The sequence below is a fragment of the Gadus morhua genome, chromosome 9, assembly GCF_902167405.1.
Source record: "Gadus morhua chromosome 9, gadMor3.0, whole genome shotgun sequence".
Lineage (NCBI taxonomy): Eukaryota > Metazoa > Chordata > Actinopteri > Gadiformes > Gadidae > Gadus > Gadus morhua.
Genome location: NC_044056.1, coordinates 7156040 through 7172534, shown reverse-complemented (window position 1 = coordinate 7172534; position 16495 = coordinate 7156040). Strand labels below are relative to the sequence as shown.

The 16495-nt window shown below is 49.0% G+C and overlaps 1 protein-coding gene across 3 annotated transcripts in view; it reads left to right on the top strand.

Annotated features, from left to right (window-relative positions):
• tmem117 (transmembrane protein 117) overlaps positions 1-16495 on the top strand; it is a 46064-nt gene that overhangs the window by 20453 nt on the left and 9116 nt on the right. For all 3 annotated transcript variants that reach the window (XM_030365072.1, XM_030365070.1, XM_030365071.1), the window contains exons 4-6: positions 9223-9322; positions 12416-12513; positions 16488-16495. The exon at positions 16488-16495 is cut by the window's right edge and continues 152 nt beyond it. In XM_030365072.1, the coding sequence (XP_030220932.1) occupies positions 9223-9322; positions 12416-12513; positions 16488-16495 (206 nt within the window). The remainder of the gene's footprint in view (positions 1-9222; positions 9323-12415; positions 12514-16487) is intronic.

The following is a 16495-nucleotide window of genomic DNA, read 5'->3' as shown; positions in this document are numbered from 1 at the left end:
CCCACCCGGGGGAGGTGCTCTGGGGGGGGGGGGGGGGAGAGGAGAATGATGATGGGTAGAAGAGGAAACGGAGGGGAGGGAGGAGAGACACCGGAGGGCGGAGATTAGGAGAGGAGAAGAGGGGAGGAGGAGGGGTTCTTGGAGGGGTAGGAGGGGTGGGGGGCAACACTCCAGCCCTGATGATGCACAGCAACATAAAGCACCGTAGTCCTGGCCCCCTTTCTCTGCATCCCCCCCAACCACCAACACTTCTTCCTCCCACCACCAGCACCACCTTCTCCACCCCCCCACCCCCCTCCCCCCCCCGCCCCCTCCTTTCTTCCTATCTCCACCCCGCCTCCACCGTACCCCTCCACCAACACCTCTGACCCCCAACTCCTCCTCTTCCCCCTCCACCAAAATCAACACCTCTCCCCCCCCCCCCCTCATACATCCTCCTCCCCCACCACCCCCACCTCCACCTCCATCGCCCCTGGGCTGGCCCGGCTGGATGCCGGCGGTAGATAGGCTGTGAAGGAAGAGAGGGACAAAAGGGAGCAGGGAAATCAGCAGATTGCTGTGCGGCTGTCTGGCTGTGTGGCAGTGCAGCCGGCCCTGGGGGGGCCAGAGAACAGTATATTCTTTCCTTGGCCTCCTGAAATGCCACCCCACCGGGACGTGTTATTACTGGCCAAGCTATTTCCAGGCTCCGGTGGGCCCCCGTGTGTACACGTATGGCAGAGCGGGGCCGGACCCCCAGCTGGGATGGGAGTGTGGGACAGGTGCATACCTCTTCCTCCTCCTCTTCCTCCTCCTCTTACTCCCTCATCCACACAGCCTATCGCTTATGTTTAAGAATCCTTCCAGCCTGCCTGGAAGGTGTGTGCGCGTGTCTTCCTTCTTATGTGTGTGTGTGTGTGTGTGTGTGTGTGTGTGTGTGTGTGGCTCTGTGTGTGTCTGTATGTTTGTATGTGTGTGTTTATGGGGGGTTTGTTACTCGGGGGGAAAGGCTGTGCATCTGTCCCTGCTCTGCTCTCTGCTCTCTCTCTCTCTCTCTCTCTCTCTCTCTCTCTCTCTCTCTCTCTCTCTCTCTCTCTCTCTCTCTCTCTCTCTCTCTCTCTCTCTCATTGCGACTCATTGTTATGCCCTCAGCCAGGTCTGACCTTTCTGTCAGCGAGCCGATCTGCTTTATTTGATTAAACCGGCAGCGGTGCGTTCGCGCACGCACGCCATGACGCAAGCGCCGGCGCCTTCATTACCCGGTGATGAGCGCCGCCATCATCGACGTACAGTAGCGGCGGCCATTGTTCGCCGCACGCCGCCGTGTGTGTACGCGTCCGCGATTACACGCGGCCAGCGCAGTCTTTCGGCGCCGCTGAGTCAATATTTAATCAGCGAAGCCGCGGGTCAACAGCCGTCAGGTGGCGTCCTACGTGGGGAGCGTCTTATCAGGGAAGAGAGACATCCATCGCCGATCCCCAGGAGAGAGCGTGGAGAGGGGGGCGGGACACACACACTTGTTACCGGGGAGGGGCGACGGGGGGGATTCACATCTGGCTTATTTGCATTTTAATGTAACTGTCAGATTAGAAGAGGGGGGCTGTTTGTTTGAGGGCAGAGGAGTGTGACGCATCACACACCGCAACCCCCATCGCCGTCCCCTTCCCCCCTGGTGGGAGTTGAGGGGAACCTGTATCTGTGAGGCAGTACAGCCCCCCCCCCCTCCCCCCAGTTCAGACTTCTTATGGCGGCCATTACCGGAGTAGAATCACACCCTCATTAGGTGGTGTTGATTTCATTAGGGACATCCCATGCGTGGTGCGCACATTCATCAGGGCTGATTTAGAGAGGTGTGTGTGTGTGTGTGCTGGTGTCTGTGTGTGTGTGTGTGTGTGCTGGTGTCTGTGTGAGCGAGTGCATGTGTTTGTGTGTGTGTGTGTGTGTGTGTGTGTGTGTGTGTGTGTGTGTATGTGTGTGTGTGTGTGTGTGTGTGTGTGTGTGTGTTAGGGTGTGTTGGGCGGGAGGGAGTCCAGGAGGTGAGGATGTAGGAGGGAAGGGGGGAGGAGGTGAGGATGTAGGAGGGGAGGGGGGAGGAGCTGAGGGTGTAGGAGGCTAGGGGAGGGGGGAGGAGGTAAGGATGTAGGACTGTGCGTCACTGGAGCAAGAGATTAGGAAGTGAAGGCAAGTGTGACGATATCTCCCCCCATGAGCTGGTGTAATGATTGGATGTAGTATAATAGAAATTATCAAATGAATGATAATGTATATATGAGGTTAAAGCTGTGATTCCGCCGTGAAGCGGAAACGTTGACATTTTCTTGGAATTAACGGCTTCATCAAAGTAGATTAAAATCCCCTTCAGGAAATTACTTCCAGTTAGATAATTCTAGCGGAGTGCAATTTAATAGAAAAAGACTTGAGCAATAGTGTTCCTCATTGCAATAGCTGTTGCACTGGGTTACATTATTGTCCAGTCTGAGGCATTTTACACCACAGACCCGAGTGCGGCTCCCATATTGACTCTGAACATTGGGTAAACACGCTGGGATATGTGGTGAGGCTGACGGTCAATATCACCCCAACCTCCAGCCAGGGAGCTTGGTACAGCTGACCAACAGATATGATGTTACAACATAATATATTGAAACATTAATACATCAGTATTAAATATACAAGCCAGAAGTAAAACACCATGGATCTATACTGCCCTGAATGATTTTTATTAAAATGTGTCACATATTGTTATTTAATTTGTACATCTGTACATTAACAACATTTCTGCTGTTTAATGTTGTACATTAAGCACATTTTGCTGGTCACGGCCCTCCTCAACCCTCCCTATTGCCTCTGAGCAAGGCATGGCTCACTATGACCAGCAGGGGGTAAGGATAATGTATGTAAATTGTCACTTGACACAAACACAAAGGTATGACCATGTCCATACTTAGTCAAAGAACGTTTCACTTGCAACTCTAACAAAGGGATTTACAGTGAATCTTCCCCTATACAAATCCCCCCTTATATTCTGATATTCTGCTGCTAGCTCTAATTTGTTGCCCGTAAGCTGCGTTTCACTTTATTGCTGACAATAAGCCGGACACTGGGAAATATAATGAGCTATTTCAACTTATTTTCACGATTTCTTTTGTCCACACAGCCGGAAAGTTAAGTTATGTAAACTCGTTAGGAGAAGTTTTTAAAAAAACATGTCAACGTTTCTTAAACTCACTTTAAGAGGTTGAAACTCTTAAGCCTGGCAGACACAAACTTGTTCTTTGTTCCCACAACTTGATCTTACTTTATGGTGATAACTGCTCGTGAGTTCAAGAAGGATGAAACAGATGCAAATGCTTTTCCCGCCCCCATCTACCCATCCCACTCCTCAATTTGGAATGACGCTAATTCGTAGGTTGCAGCGCTAGGCTGCCATTTTGGGAGGGGAAGGGAAATAGAAATGTATTATTTTATCACCCTAACACCCTCACAAAGCACGAGACCTATACGCAGGCTATTTGGCAATCCATCTAGCTTATGGTCACAAAGACATTTGGGTCGGTGCGAGAATCTAGCTCAATGCGCTCTTATATGTAGCTCCTGTGGCAGCCAATGAGGTCGCAGAACGAGATGTACCGCCTCAACCCACATCACGCCGCCGCCGCCAAAGCCACGAGCGGCGAACACCAGCCTGCTAGACTGACGAATCAACAGAACGATATTAATATACACGCCTAGCTCAGAACGTGTGGAAAAGGAGATGTTGGTTCTGAGATTACCGTAATTATATTGTAATAGTAATAATACTACGATATTTCTCCTGCTTCAGCCCACTCTCGAACACGATGACTGGGGTTAAACACACTGCGTTCTGTACTGATAGCTCTAGGAACGAGGGGAGCGTGTCATCCCCATGGTTACGACTCAGAAACTTTGCGAGACTTTTATTGCACCGCTGTTATGTACGAATGTCATAATAAGCAATGTTGTAAATGAAATTTATTAAAAAAATGTTGCATTACCGTAGCAGTGATAAAGTGGCATAGACGACTATTTTTAATATCATATAAGAAATCGTACCAAAGTTGAAGTCAAGCACACAGTCCTACTGATCATTCTAAAACCCTGTACATGAATGATGACATGAAGTATGACTTTCATGTGCCTTTGGCAGGGAGGAGCAAGCTACCTACAGTCTGGGATAACATATTCATTATTCCCCCCCTCCCACTCTCTGCTGGAAGAAAAGGATGGGGATGGTGTGTGTGTCGTGGTGGGGGGGGGGGAGATGGGGTTGAAGGTTCTTCGTCATAGGTCATCTTCATTTTCACCAGACGACATTGACACAGTGGCAGTTGTAAACACCAAACCGCATAACCTTGACCGACTGGCATAATCCCTCACTAGCCGGGAAGAGAAAATGGTTTCAGAAATGTGCGTGGGGAAGGCTACGGTTGCGTGTGTGTGTGTGGGTGTGTCTGTGTGTGTGTGCATTTGTGTGAGTGTGTGTGCGTTGTGTGTGTGTGCTTTAGTATGCGTGTGTGTGGGTGGGTGCGTGCATTTGTGTGTGTGTGTGTTTGTGTGTGAGTAAGAGTGTGAGTGTGTGTGTATGAGTGTGTGTGTCTGTGTTTCTTTCAGAGACCTAAAACCGACTTGTGGACGAGCACAGAAGAGATAAGATTGTTACTCTCTGTGTCCGTGTGCGTACGTATTTATCTGTTTGTGTGGCTGCTTGCATGTGTGTGTGTGTGCATGCTTGCCTTTGCAATCTTCTTGCCACTTTGTCATTATGTGGCACATCGGGTGCTAATGTTTTTGACAGCATTTGAATATCTTCCTGGGTCCGGGCGTGCGCCGCGAGCATCTGATTACTGTCCTGCAGTCATTAATGCGTAGCCTTCGACTCCTTCCGACGTCTCTCTGGATACCGCATGCGGCGCACAGCAAATCTTGCAATTTGGGCAGAAAAACAAACAAGAAACGTCGATTAATCTGCATTCAGTACAGTTTAACGGCTCGGCGCTGTTCATTTGTCACTGCTGCTTGAAAACGGCAGGTTAACATATGTTTATGTATATTCATGGGTTATATATATATTTGTATGTATACACTCTATTCTCTATTTGTGTTTCTGCAAGCGAGGTGGGCGTGTGTGTTTCTTTCTGTAGGTAGGATTATTCTCCTGCGCGTGTGACAGTGACATTGGGGAACAAAGAAAGGCCTGAGTAAGATTTATCTGCCACAGACGTGTGGGGACGTCTCCCTCCTCTGGCCACTGTAATGGAAAAACCCAAGACAAAAGGCACGAGAGAGGGCACAACAAACGTCCAATGAACCTCACCAATGGTTCTTCACCTCTAGGATTATCCTGACCAATAGTTATTCACCTCTAGGATTATCCTGACCAATGGTTGTTCACCTTGAGGTTTATCCTGACCAATGATTGTTCAACGCCGTCCTTGCGCCCCCGGGTTGATGATGAGGGGACACCGAGCCCTGAGTCTTTGGCACGTGTAAAGGCGCTCACGTTGAGTGGACCGCATGTGGAAAAGTGCACACGTGTAAGAGCAAGAGCATGCATGTGTAAGAGCATGCACGTGTAAGAGCGTGCACATGTAAGAGCTTGCACATGCGCTTGTTTCCGCGGGGGCAGGGGGAGGAATTGAAGGGGATGTTTGGGGCTACCTTGGGAGGTGTAGGGATCGAGCAGAGGGGCCACAGAGACAGATTTATGCTCTCAGGTAACGATGGCAGCTCAGGACTGTGAATAGGCTGTAAATAGGTCCTGCAGACGGACTGCGCTTGTAGACATTGGAGGTAGGGGGAGGGGGGGGCATTTATGCTTTATATGTAGGTCTGCCAGTTTAGTTAAGTTAACAGTCAATAAAGCTATTCGTCTGGATTGGGAAATTGCTGGTCTTAGGTTTTAAAAATTATTTCTAGTTATCTTGGATTCTTGTAGGTCTGCCTAAAATTCTTGAAAGTTGACACAAATGAAAATGCATTGGAGCTCGTGACCATTTTAAAACTTGATTTGACTATATAATGTCCAGAGAGGGATTTTGCTTTAAAGACTATCTTAATTGCCGCTTTCCCGCCATTTCCATTATGGATGAGTCGAGAGACTCGAATGGTCCTCTTCCCTGTTTCTAATGCATTTGAATTCCATTCAATATTCATCCTCAGAGCCGGTACCTATTATAGATTTATCACTTAATATAATGACACTGAAAACTGAGAAGTTATCGTGCATTTTAATGCATAAGGTCCAGGCTGTGACACGATTCAAGTGTCCTCTTCATTGGATCAAACGTTTCCACATGAATTATAGTTTATGACTTAATGTCATAATCCCCCCCCCAAAAAAAGTACACTCTTTGGACATGGCAGAACATGGTCTTTTTGAAAGGCGAGTCTTTGACAAGTCCTTGAATTTCAACAACTGAAACAAGAGTGTTTGAACCCTGATAACATTCCACAGAGAGGTCCGTTGGGCCGGCCAGAGCCAGGGGCACCGTGGCATTCCGGCTCGCTCGCTCTTTCTCTTTCGCCTCTATCTCTCTGTGTCCTCTGTCTCTGTCTCTGTCTTTCTCTCTCTCTCTCTCTCTCTCTCTCTCTCTCTCTCTCTCTGTCACTCTATCACTCTCTGTCCTCTGTCCTCTGTCTCTCTCTCTCTCTCTCTCTCTCTCTCTCTCTCTCTCTCTCTCTCTCTCTCTCTCTCTCTCTCTCTCTCTCTCTATCTCTCTCTCTATCACTCTCTCTCTCTCTCTCTCTCTCTCTCTCTCTCTCTCTCTCTCTCTCTCTCTCTCTCTCTCTCTCTCTCTCTCTCTCTCTCTCTCTCTGTCTCTCTCTGTCTCTGTCTCTCTCTCTATCACTCTCTGTCCTCTGTCTCTCTCCCCCCCTCTCTCTCTCTCTGTCTCTCTCTGTCTCCTTCTCTGTCTGTCTGTCTCTCTCCCGCAGCCTGCTGCAGCCATTTTGGAGCTGATTATTCATGGTGCTACCACACTGATGTTGCGCTGCGCCCCAATCCTCTCATTAGGTCATCCAGCTTGAAAGACCATTAAAATTTCATTCACCATGAATAAGTCAGGGAGTACCTAACTCTGATCACACAGTGCACAGAGGACAGAGAAAAAAAAACATCATCACTGCCGTACGGGAGGGAAAGGAGAAGTTTGAACACCGCCATTTTAAAATAAATAACTTTATTTAAATATGATGATTTGGCTAGTGGAGTACGGCTTGTTTAGGAAGGTGTTTTTCTCATTTCTTTCTATGCCTTTCTGATTTGGTCAGTCACTCCTGGTGTTCCGGAGAATATCCATTTGATTTATTTTTTAATCTCACCGGGATCGCCATGGAAACAATGTCAAAGTGACTCGATGCAGGTTTAGATCAGGGCTGTTTTGTGTACATTTTATGAGCGGGCGTTTGGTTTGCGATGCAGTGAGTCACCTGTGGTATGGCACGTTGCCACCTTATCGAAATCTCCTTTCATGCAACGATGACATACTGATTGATAATAACCTTACCCTGTTTCTCATCTCAACAAGCAGGCGCTGGGAGAAAAGTGATTATCTGCCCACTGGGTGCCTTCAACTCACCACAATAGTTCCAGATAGTCGTTTCATTTGGAAAGTCTATTGTGTTCGTCTACTCTCGACCAACACGAGCAGATAAGAGAGCTCGGGGGAGTGGGGTGTGCGCTCCAGAGAGAGCAGTAATTAGTAGTTATTGAAGATGAATAACAGCCAAAGCTGCGTAAAGTTAGCTAATAGGATGAAGGGATTATCTTCCAGTGCTAAGTGGGGGATTACTTAGTTCTGTCCGACACGGACGCGTGTACCAAAGTTAACAGAGCACCAGACCCCCATCTCGGCGGATAACCACGCCACAGTGAAAGCCCCCCGTAGAAAATCAGTTAAAGGTGATGCATAGACATACGTCTGTATATAATGGAAACTATCGAGAGGGGAGAGGCTGTGGCTGCCATTCTCCGACTCCCCCATCCTCCTCGCTGTGTGCTGACAACCGTTATCGGCCCGACGCTGGTAGCCAGGAAACCGCTTTAAGGACAGGACAAATGGAGCAATGACCCCTTTGGGCTCCGCAAAGCCCTGTCCAGAGCCCCTTGTACTTGGGCTGGCCATTCTCTCCGCACGCCCCCTGTGGAGCCGGGGTTTGAGCTGGCGGTGGTGAATGGGGATGGGTGTGTGTGTGTGTGTTGGATTGTACACCTGCTGCTAAGAGATAACCCCCCCCCCCCCCACACACACACACACACACACACACACACACACACACACACACACACACACACACACCCCTACACGCCTCTCCCAGGCTGGAAGGTCCCACATAGACTCCACCTGACCCACTTTCTACTCCCATATCCTGGCTCCATGTTCCCTGCACCGCCCTTACCTGGTGGGAATGCTTGTGTGTACGTGCACAGCTGCGTGCGTGCGCGCGCACGCGCGGGCGTGTGTGTGTGTGTGTTGGTATTTTGTCGTCTCCACTCTACAGAGGCGCCGGCGCCAGACAACTCCAGAGAAATAATGTCAGCTTTTATCCACTGCCTCGCGGAGGGAGATTGCATCTCCCGCGGGCCGCCGTAGTGTTTTTCAGATCACTTTACTAAGACGCGCCGAAAGTTTTTATTAAAAAACCATTGCGGGTTTTCCTTTACTTCCTCCCCAGGAATGCGACAAATTTTCGGAAAACAAAATTGTTGATTTGTCGAACCGCGTCCGAATGGGAGCGATGGCGCCGAGTTAGATCGGCGTAGTTCCGACGGCGGTGTTTGGGGGGGCAGCGTTGGAGGTGGCCGGGGTAGGGGTGGGTTCTCCTGGGCCCGTGGCAGGGAGCAGGAGACGCACAGTGTTTTCACAGCCGCTGATTGATATTGATTGGCTCTGACGGACTCATCATGAACCCTATTGGTCGCAGCAAGGAACTTTTTTCTCCTCCACGCTGACGCCCCCCCCCCTCCCCTCGCATATTTTTTATTTTCCCGGTTCTGCTGCATTTTTATAATTCTTTCTCTCTCTTTTCTCTCTCTCTCTCTCTCTCTCTCTCTCTCTCTCTCTCTCTCTCTTCTCTCTAACTCTCCCTCCCCCTTTCCATCTCTCTCTCTCTCTCTCTCTCTCTCTCTCTCTCTCTCTCTCTCTCTCTCTCTCTCTCTCTCTCTCTCTCTCTCTCTCTCTCTCTCTCTCTCTCTCTCTCTCTCTCTCTCTCTCTCTCTCTCAGGCCTTACATGGTTACCGACCACATGGGCATCAGGAATGAGAGCTTCATGAAGATCGCGGCCGTCGGGACGTGGATGGGAGACTTTGTCACCGCCTGGATGGTGAGACGTTGACATTGCTGTTGCTGTTGTCGTTGTTGTTGCTGTTCAGTAATCCCGATTTAAATCCTGTTGTTTGGGACCCTGCTTTGACAAGGTATTGTGCTTTCACAGGAGCGTAAGCTCAGTGGTAAAACCTTGTAGCATATTGTCACCCAGCAGGTTGTAATATAACATTATCGTGCCCTTTCTCCTTATATCCTACATGTCGTTCCCTCTCTCCTTCTCTCCCCCATGTTGTTCCCTCTCTCCTTTTCTCCTCCATGTCGTTCCCTCCTTCTCTCCTCCATGTCGTTCCCTCCCTCCTTCTGTCCTAAATGTGGTTCGCTCTTTCCTTCTATCCTACATGTCGTTCCCTCTCTCCTTCTTTCCTACATTTCGTTCCCTCTCTCCTTCTCTCCTACATGTCGTTCCCTCTCTCCTTCTCTCCTACATGTCGTTCCCTTCCGCCTCATTCCCCCCCCTAAAAATATATAACAGTGTACACATGAATTACATTCCATAGATGATAGATATTACAGCTGAGCATCAATATTCATGATTCATTCTCGTTAAATGACTACTTAACTCTGTCCGATCAACAGGATAGCTTGTGTGGAAGTGATGGGGATGATGGGTTCAGTGTGAAGGGAACACGATACACATGATGATACATGACACATAGAGATAATGGAGGCCTGGTGTTAGTGTGTGAAGTCTAAATAGTGGGGGGAGGGGGTGATGAAGAGAATCCTCCCTCCGCCTCCTCCTATTTGTACTCCTCCTGCTCCTCCACCTCCTACATCTCCTCCTTCTCCTACTCCTCCATGTCCTCCTCCATCTCCTCCTCCTCCTCCATCTCCTCCTCCTCCTCCATCTCCTCCTCCTACTCCTCCTCCATCTCCTCCTCCCCCTCCTCCTACTCGACCTACTCCTCAATCTCCTCCTCCTCCTCCTCCTCCTCCTATTCGTACTCCTCCTCCTCCTCCTACATCTCCTCCTCCCCCTCCTCCTACTCGACCTACTCCTCAATCTCCTCCTCCTCCTCCTCCTCCTCCTATTCGTACTCCTCCTCCTCCTCCTCCTCCTCCTACATCTCCTCCTCCTCCTACTCCTCAATCTCCTCCTCCTCCTCCTCTCTCTCTGTTCATTTGTCAGTGTACACGAGAGGAGCTCCAGGCCAGTAGCCCTGGAGAAGCATAATGGGAGGATTGTGGGGAGGAAGGGGGGGGGGGGGGGGGGAATGTATTATAAGGGAAGAAACACCGAAACTGAGTGCCCCTCGCCCCCTCTCTAAGCCCACTGCCTTCACCTGCACCGCCTCCCCCCCCTTCCCCCCCTCTGTCTCTTGCTCTTAATATCTCTCCTCCCCCATCCCTGCCCCCCCCCCCCCTCCCCCCTCTCAATAACCCTTGCTTCCCTCTCTATTTGCCCCTCCTTCACATACACACACACTGTTGGGGGGGGGGGGGGTTCCTTACAGGTGTAGGACCAAAAAATTCTAGACTTTGGGTGAGGACAGAGGGAGCGAGGGAGAGAAAGAGAGACAACCGGGCAAAACAGACCTGACAAGAGGTTTAGACAGCCGCGTCGCCTTTCCATGGTCGGTTTACATCGTCAAATGTAGACGTCTATGTCACCGGCACCCAAAAATAATTCTACTCCCAGAACAGCAGTCCTTTCCCGACATAACAAAGGACGCTTGGTATCTTCTTGCTGCCTGTGCCCTCTCCTCTTTTCTCCCCCCCCCCCCCCCCCCCCCCTCCCCCTCCCAGAGGCTTACACAAGACTTACACAAGGCTTACACACCTCCCAAATTGTCCTGACGGCCGTTTGGAAGTACGAGTTGCATGACTTTCGAGGAAATTACACGTTGGTAAACATTACAGAATGATTGAGCCATCAAATGGCTCCTTGCCACAGGGCGTAGACAGGGAACGTTCCTGGCATTAATAATGAATCCAGGTCAATATATTTGTAAGCTTGTCAAGACTGCAATTCAACCCTGAATAACATATTATGTGTACTCGGTCGTCAACCATTTGGACTGCTTATTCCCTGGGGTTTTGCAGTCGAATTGAGGCTTTAAGTAGGCGTATAATCCGGATAATAAGTATTATCATTGTACAAAAATATAGAAGGCTGTGAACATCGATGATTCTCGAAAGAATTGAAGTTTATTCCTCACCATGTTAATGTGCAGTCATTTATAAAGCTGAATTTCTTCGAACATCAAAACGCATTCCTAAAAATCGGATTTCATCGGATTAAATTAATAGCTGATCCACTTCTTCTAATGAGTGGAGTTAGGTCTGTAGAACGTGAGCGTAACCCCTTAATAATATATTTGTACCAGGGGGCGTAACTTTTCCCTCCGTCTAATGAAAATGATACTGGTACACATAGTTTGTGTCCTACTTATCGTACACCGTTCATCCTAGCCCTTGGAGATCCTGCTGAGACAGATTTCGTGAGATAATTACCTGCACCTGTGTTTATGCTCCAACGCTGGAAATCGGATGGGTATTATTAATTCATGTATGTATTCAGGTAGTTAGCAGAAATTAAGCTACATTTTAAATTCAGACTCAAAAACGTAAACGTTAAAGTGTGTTGCTCAGCACCTGTGAATTTGTTGCAGTGACACAGGTATTATGTTACACAAAAGTGGAAACACAAGATAGGGTTAGGGCACAAGATATGTTGTTTAACCTTTTTGATTTAACGCAGGTTTAATTGTTGAGCCACGATAGTCTTGTCTTGCGATAGTGTTTGACTCCCAGCCCAAAGTTTCAGGACTTTAACCCCAATGTCTGCATTTTACCCATAGGCACCTCCCCAAACACCACTCACTACTTAACGACATACACTGCTTAATGACATTCATAAAATAAAAACACTCAGTATCACTATACTGCTGCTGGGTGGCAGTGTCCCATTCATCAAAATGTGTGGATGAATGGGTGAATGTTCGGCAATAATTGTAAGGCGCTTTGAGTGGCCACTGGTTAGCAGAGCACCTTAGAAATGCAATCCATTTACCAAATAAAATGGAGGGCTAAATGCCGAGACAAAGGCTCAGCAGTGATTGGTGCTGCCACCCGTGTCCCCGTGCAGGTGACAGACATGATGCTCCAGGACCAGCACTACCCTGACTGGGGCCAGACGGCAAGAAGGTTCTGGAAGAAAGGCAACAACAGGATCGTCCTCTTCTGGTAGGTGGTTCTAATAATCTGACCCAGTATCAAATGGATATGATACTGGGTCTGAAAAATAGCACTGGAAGTGTGGTGTTTTTTTGTGTTGTCATGGGTGATGGTGTGGCGGGAAAGCTCACAGAGGCTTAAGACACAATTCACCACAACCGCCCGGTTGGGGAATACGTTGCGTTGGAGACCGTCTCCAGGCGATGTCGCGGTACAGTGGAAGTCGTGTGTTTCGTTTTGATTGCTTTGTGTTTGTGTAAGCTACGGTAAAGCAGCTTCAGCTCTCACTGTAACCCGATCCAGTTGGCATTCCTTTGGTTGTGTACATCGGGCAGTCCTCTGCTTCAATCGTATGCTTAATGTCCGCGGTTAATGTCTGCGTGTGGTTTGTATGCATGTGTGCACTGATTGGAACAGGTGTGTGATTATGAGACCACATGGGCATCGACAGGTGCTTTAATGTGCGTGCGCATGTTACCGAGCCACACAAGGCTCAAAATAAATGTGTCGCTCACTAACAAAAAAGTGAGAGACCTTAATAGGTTACCAAAAGGTGAAATGGAGAAACATGGACAACGCAAATAAAAACAAAATTGGACAAATGGGTACTCAAAGGTGGTTATGGAGATTCCAGGTATCCACCAAGTTTATCAAAACAGATAGAAAGATATTGAGATAGGAAAATATTCCTAAGCTAAAAACCCACGACAACATCAATAGATTGAGAACTGAGCTTTTGTGAAGAGAAAAAATAGTAAAGGTTCTCCCTTTAAGGGACTGAGCGCTTGCGGCCAGACCGATTTATAGCACCTTGGCTGGGTAGCTCAGGTGCAACCAGGTCCCCTAACGATGTGAGCGACCAGACACAAAGAAATCTCAGTACACTTGAACTCTAAGAGTCCCACAATGTGTGTGTGTGTGTGTGTGTGTGTGCGTGTGTGTGTGTATGTGTGTGTGTGTACATGTGTGCGTGTATATGTGTGTGTGTACATATGTGTAAATCAGTGGTATGTGTGTGTGTGTGTGTGTGTGTGTGTGTGTGTGTGTGTGTGTGTGTGTGTCTGTGTGTGTTTATGTGCATGCGTGTGTGTGTGTTTGTGTGTGTTTGAACACATAAGTGGTCTGCCTATTTGCATGCGTAAATATGTGTGCGTGTGGGCGTGCATCTGCTGCAGCCCATGTGCGTGCACGTGTGGGCTCATGCGTTGCGTGTGTGCATGTGTGTGTTTGTGAGCTACAAGCGGTCAATAAGCGTGTTAATCTCCCCGCGCCCCGGTGTCAGCACCTTTAATGAGGAGAGCGACGGCCAAATCAATGGACCCTCCAAGGTCAGGAGAGGCCAAGCGCAGCCCCCCGCCACTGGGGGGCTTCAGACATCACCAGCCGTGACCCCGCGCATCGCGCCGCGGCTAGCGCTACAACCATACCGGGCCTCCAATCCCATTATTCCACCAGCCCCTGCCAGGGTGAGATAGCAGCGATCAGGCTCTCCGCACGGGTCATTCAGTTTGCCGCCGCTGTCAGATGGAACACGCGGGGCCAAGCAAACACAGGGATTAAGACCCCGGGCCGCCCGTTCAACATGGATGTGGTCTTTTTACTCGTAAGAATCGTTGTATGAAGATGTCAGCGCCACGGACTCCAAGTCTCAGTGAATTACGGCGACAGTGTGTTCCCTTGAGGTGATCAACGCTTGAGGCTGTAATACGGTAGAATGCACCTCGAGTCGGGTCAGGTCAAATGTATTATCCCACCAGGAGAGGTGTTGTCACAGCCAGGTACAAACCATTGTGAATACAACATGACAGACAACATACCAGGCAGGACACGGAGACACCAATCCGATGCAGTACAGTGACAATACAGAACGATGCAAGATCACTTGGTGTGAGGAAAAAAGAGGACCAAATGACGGAGCGCAGAAAGTGCTTAGTGCAATCATTGTTGCAGATTCAGCCTTCTAATTGCAGTGCAAACGAAAGAGTCCTTGTAGTTTTGGGACATCTAAGTCGGGACTCTTTATCTTCTACCTGAAGGTAGAAGCTCAAACTCCCTCTGCAGGGTGCGGTCAGCACAGACCATTATGGCATGGGCCTTCCTGACGACCCGCCCATACTAATGGTTCGACCTGCTTCGTTCTCCCCCGATAACGAAGCAGGCCTCTCTGAGGAGCCGACCAAGTCTACTCTTATCGGCCCGTGTCAGGTTCCCCAACCACAACCCGCACTACGAGAACACAGCAGCGACTCAATAGAAGTTCTGCAGAGCAGAACCTTCTCTTGTTTCTCGGTTCCTTCTCTCAGCGAGGCTAATGTCTTATTGGCTCTGACAAACAAGCAGAGCACATTGAACTCAGTTCAACCTGTAAAACGTTAGAGAGGAAAGGAGTAATAGATTTACAGAGTGGAAACAGACCATAAAGAAACCGTACACTAATTCGGTGGGTTTCGCAGTCGGAAAGCATACTGGTTTCCATCCCCCACTGTCTGCAACAAACCTGTAGCCCTGAGCAAATTGGCTCACCATTACCTGCCCAGACATTTATATAGAACAAAAAATCGATTGTGTGTCAATTTGAAGGCATCTACTCAATCGTAAATAATGCATTTTTCACCAAGTCTATTAAGCTATTACTGAAATGGTTTGTGACAGATATGAACAAAGAGAGACAGAAGGGGTGGGGAGGGATGCTGCTGTCGGAGCGGAGAGACACCCGGCCTTCCGGGACGGGAGCCTCCTTCTGGCTGGATTGATCCAGCGGCTATTAGAAGGCGGGCTCGCGGCTGCTTCTCTAACTTTTATTGCGACCTTTTCCATTATTGATGGCCGCCCTCGGTCGGCCCCGTCACGATCGATGATGGGTTTGACAAGCGAGCGCATGGAATTCCGCACGCTCGGGAAGATGATTGATAAACAAAACTGGGCAGTTGAGTTCCTTTTGTGGAAAATGCCCACAAAGCCGCAGACGTCAATGCCACACACCAAACGAAATGTGCCATGTGTTGACGAAGAAATTAAAAAGCCGAAACCTAAGCGCACATTAAAGTCGTCCTTGCGGGGTCTCCAAGCAGTTGAAAAAAGTGATAGAAAGTGTCTGCTGCTGTCTGGCAACCATCAGCAGTAAGACCACGCATGGAGGAAGCGGAATAACACTGTAATCAGCCGCTGTCAAGAGACAAAAGCACAGTGGGGGACATGGAGGAACCGGTGGCACGAACGCGAAGCCCTTTGTGGACTCTCGTCAGATGTGTCTCTGAAATGTGGCCCCGTTTCCGTCGGGTCAATACCGCAATGTGAGATAGAGAAAATAATGATTGATGACGGGAAAATAATTCGAAAAAGAATATGTCAGAATTGTGGATATTTTCGAGTTTCGAGTTCTTTCTCTCCTCTATCCCTACGTGTATCTATCTGTCTCTTGTCTGTCCTTCTGTCTCTCTATCCTGCATTTCCTTCAGTCAATACCGCAATGTTAGATCAAGGAAATACTTCCACAATAAAGGAAAGAAATAAGTTGATTTATATATTCTGTATAGTCTGCACAGCGTTTATAACATTGGCTGTTTGGCCATTAGGACATCAACCTCAGATGGTTGAGTTTTAAATCTTGTCTGCGTTTAACGTCTGATGTTTTATGGACAACGTTATGTTTGTCCTTTATGTTTGGCTTACCCTTGGTTGATTAAATACTTACTGCCTTTTCTCTCTCCTCTCCTTCCCTTTTCTCTCCCCTCCCTCCCTCCCTCCCTCCCTCCTGCACCCTATATCATCCCTTCCCCTCCCCTCCCCCTCTCCCCAACCTTCCCTCCCTCCCCCTCCTCCTCCTCCCCCCTCCCCTTTGTCCTCTCCCCCTCCCTCCCTCCCTGCCTCCCCTCCCCCTTTCCCCTCCTGCTCCCTACATCCTCCCTTCCCCTCTCCACACCCCTCCCTCCCTGCCTCCCCTTCCCCTCCTGCCCCCTATCCCCCCCCCCCCCCTCCCACAGGACGGTGT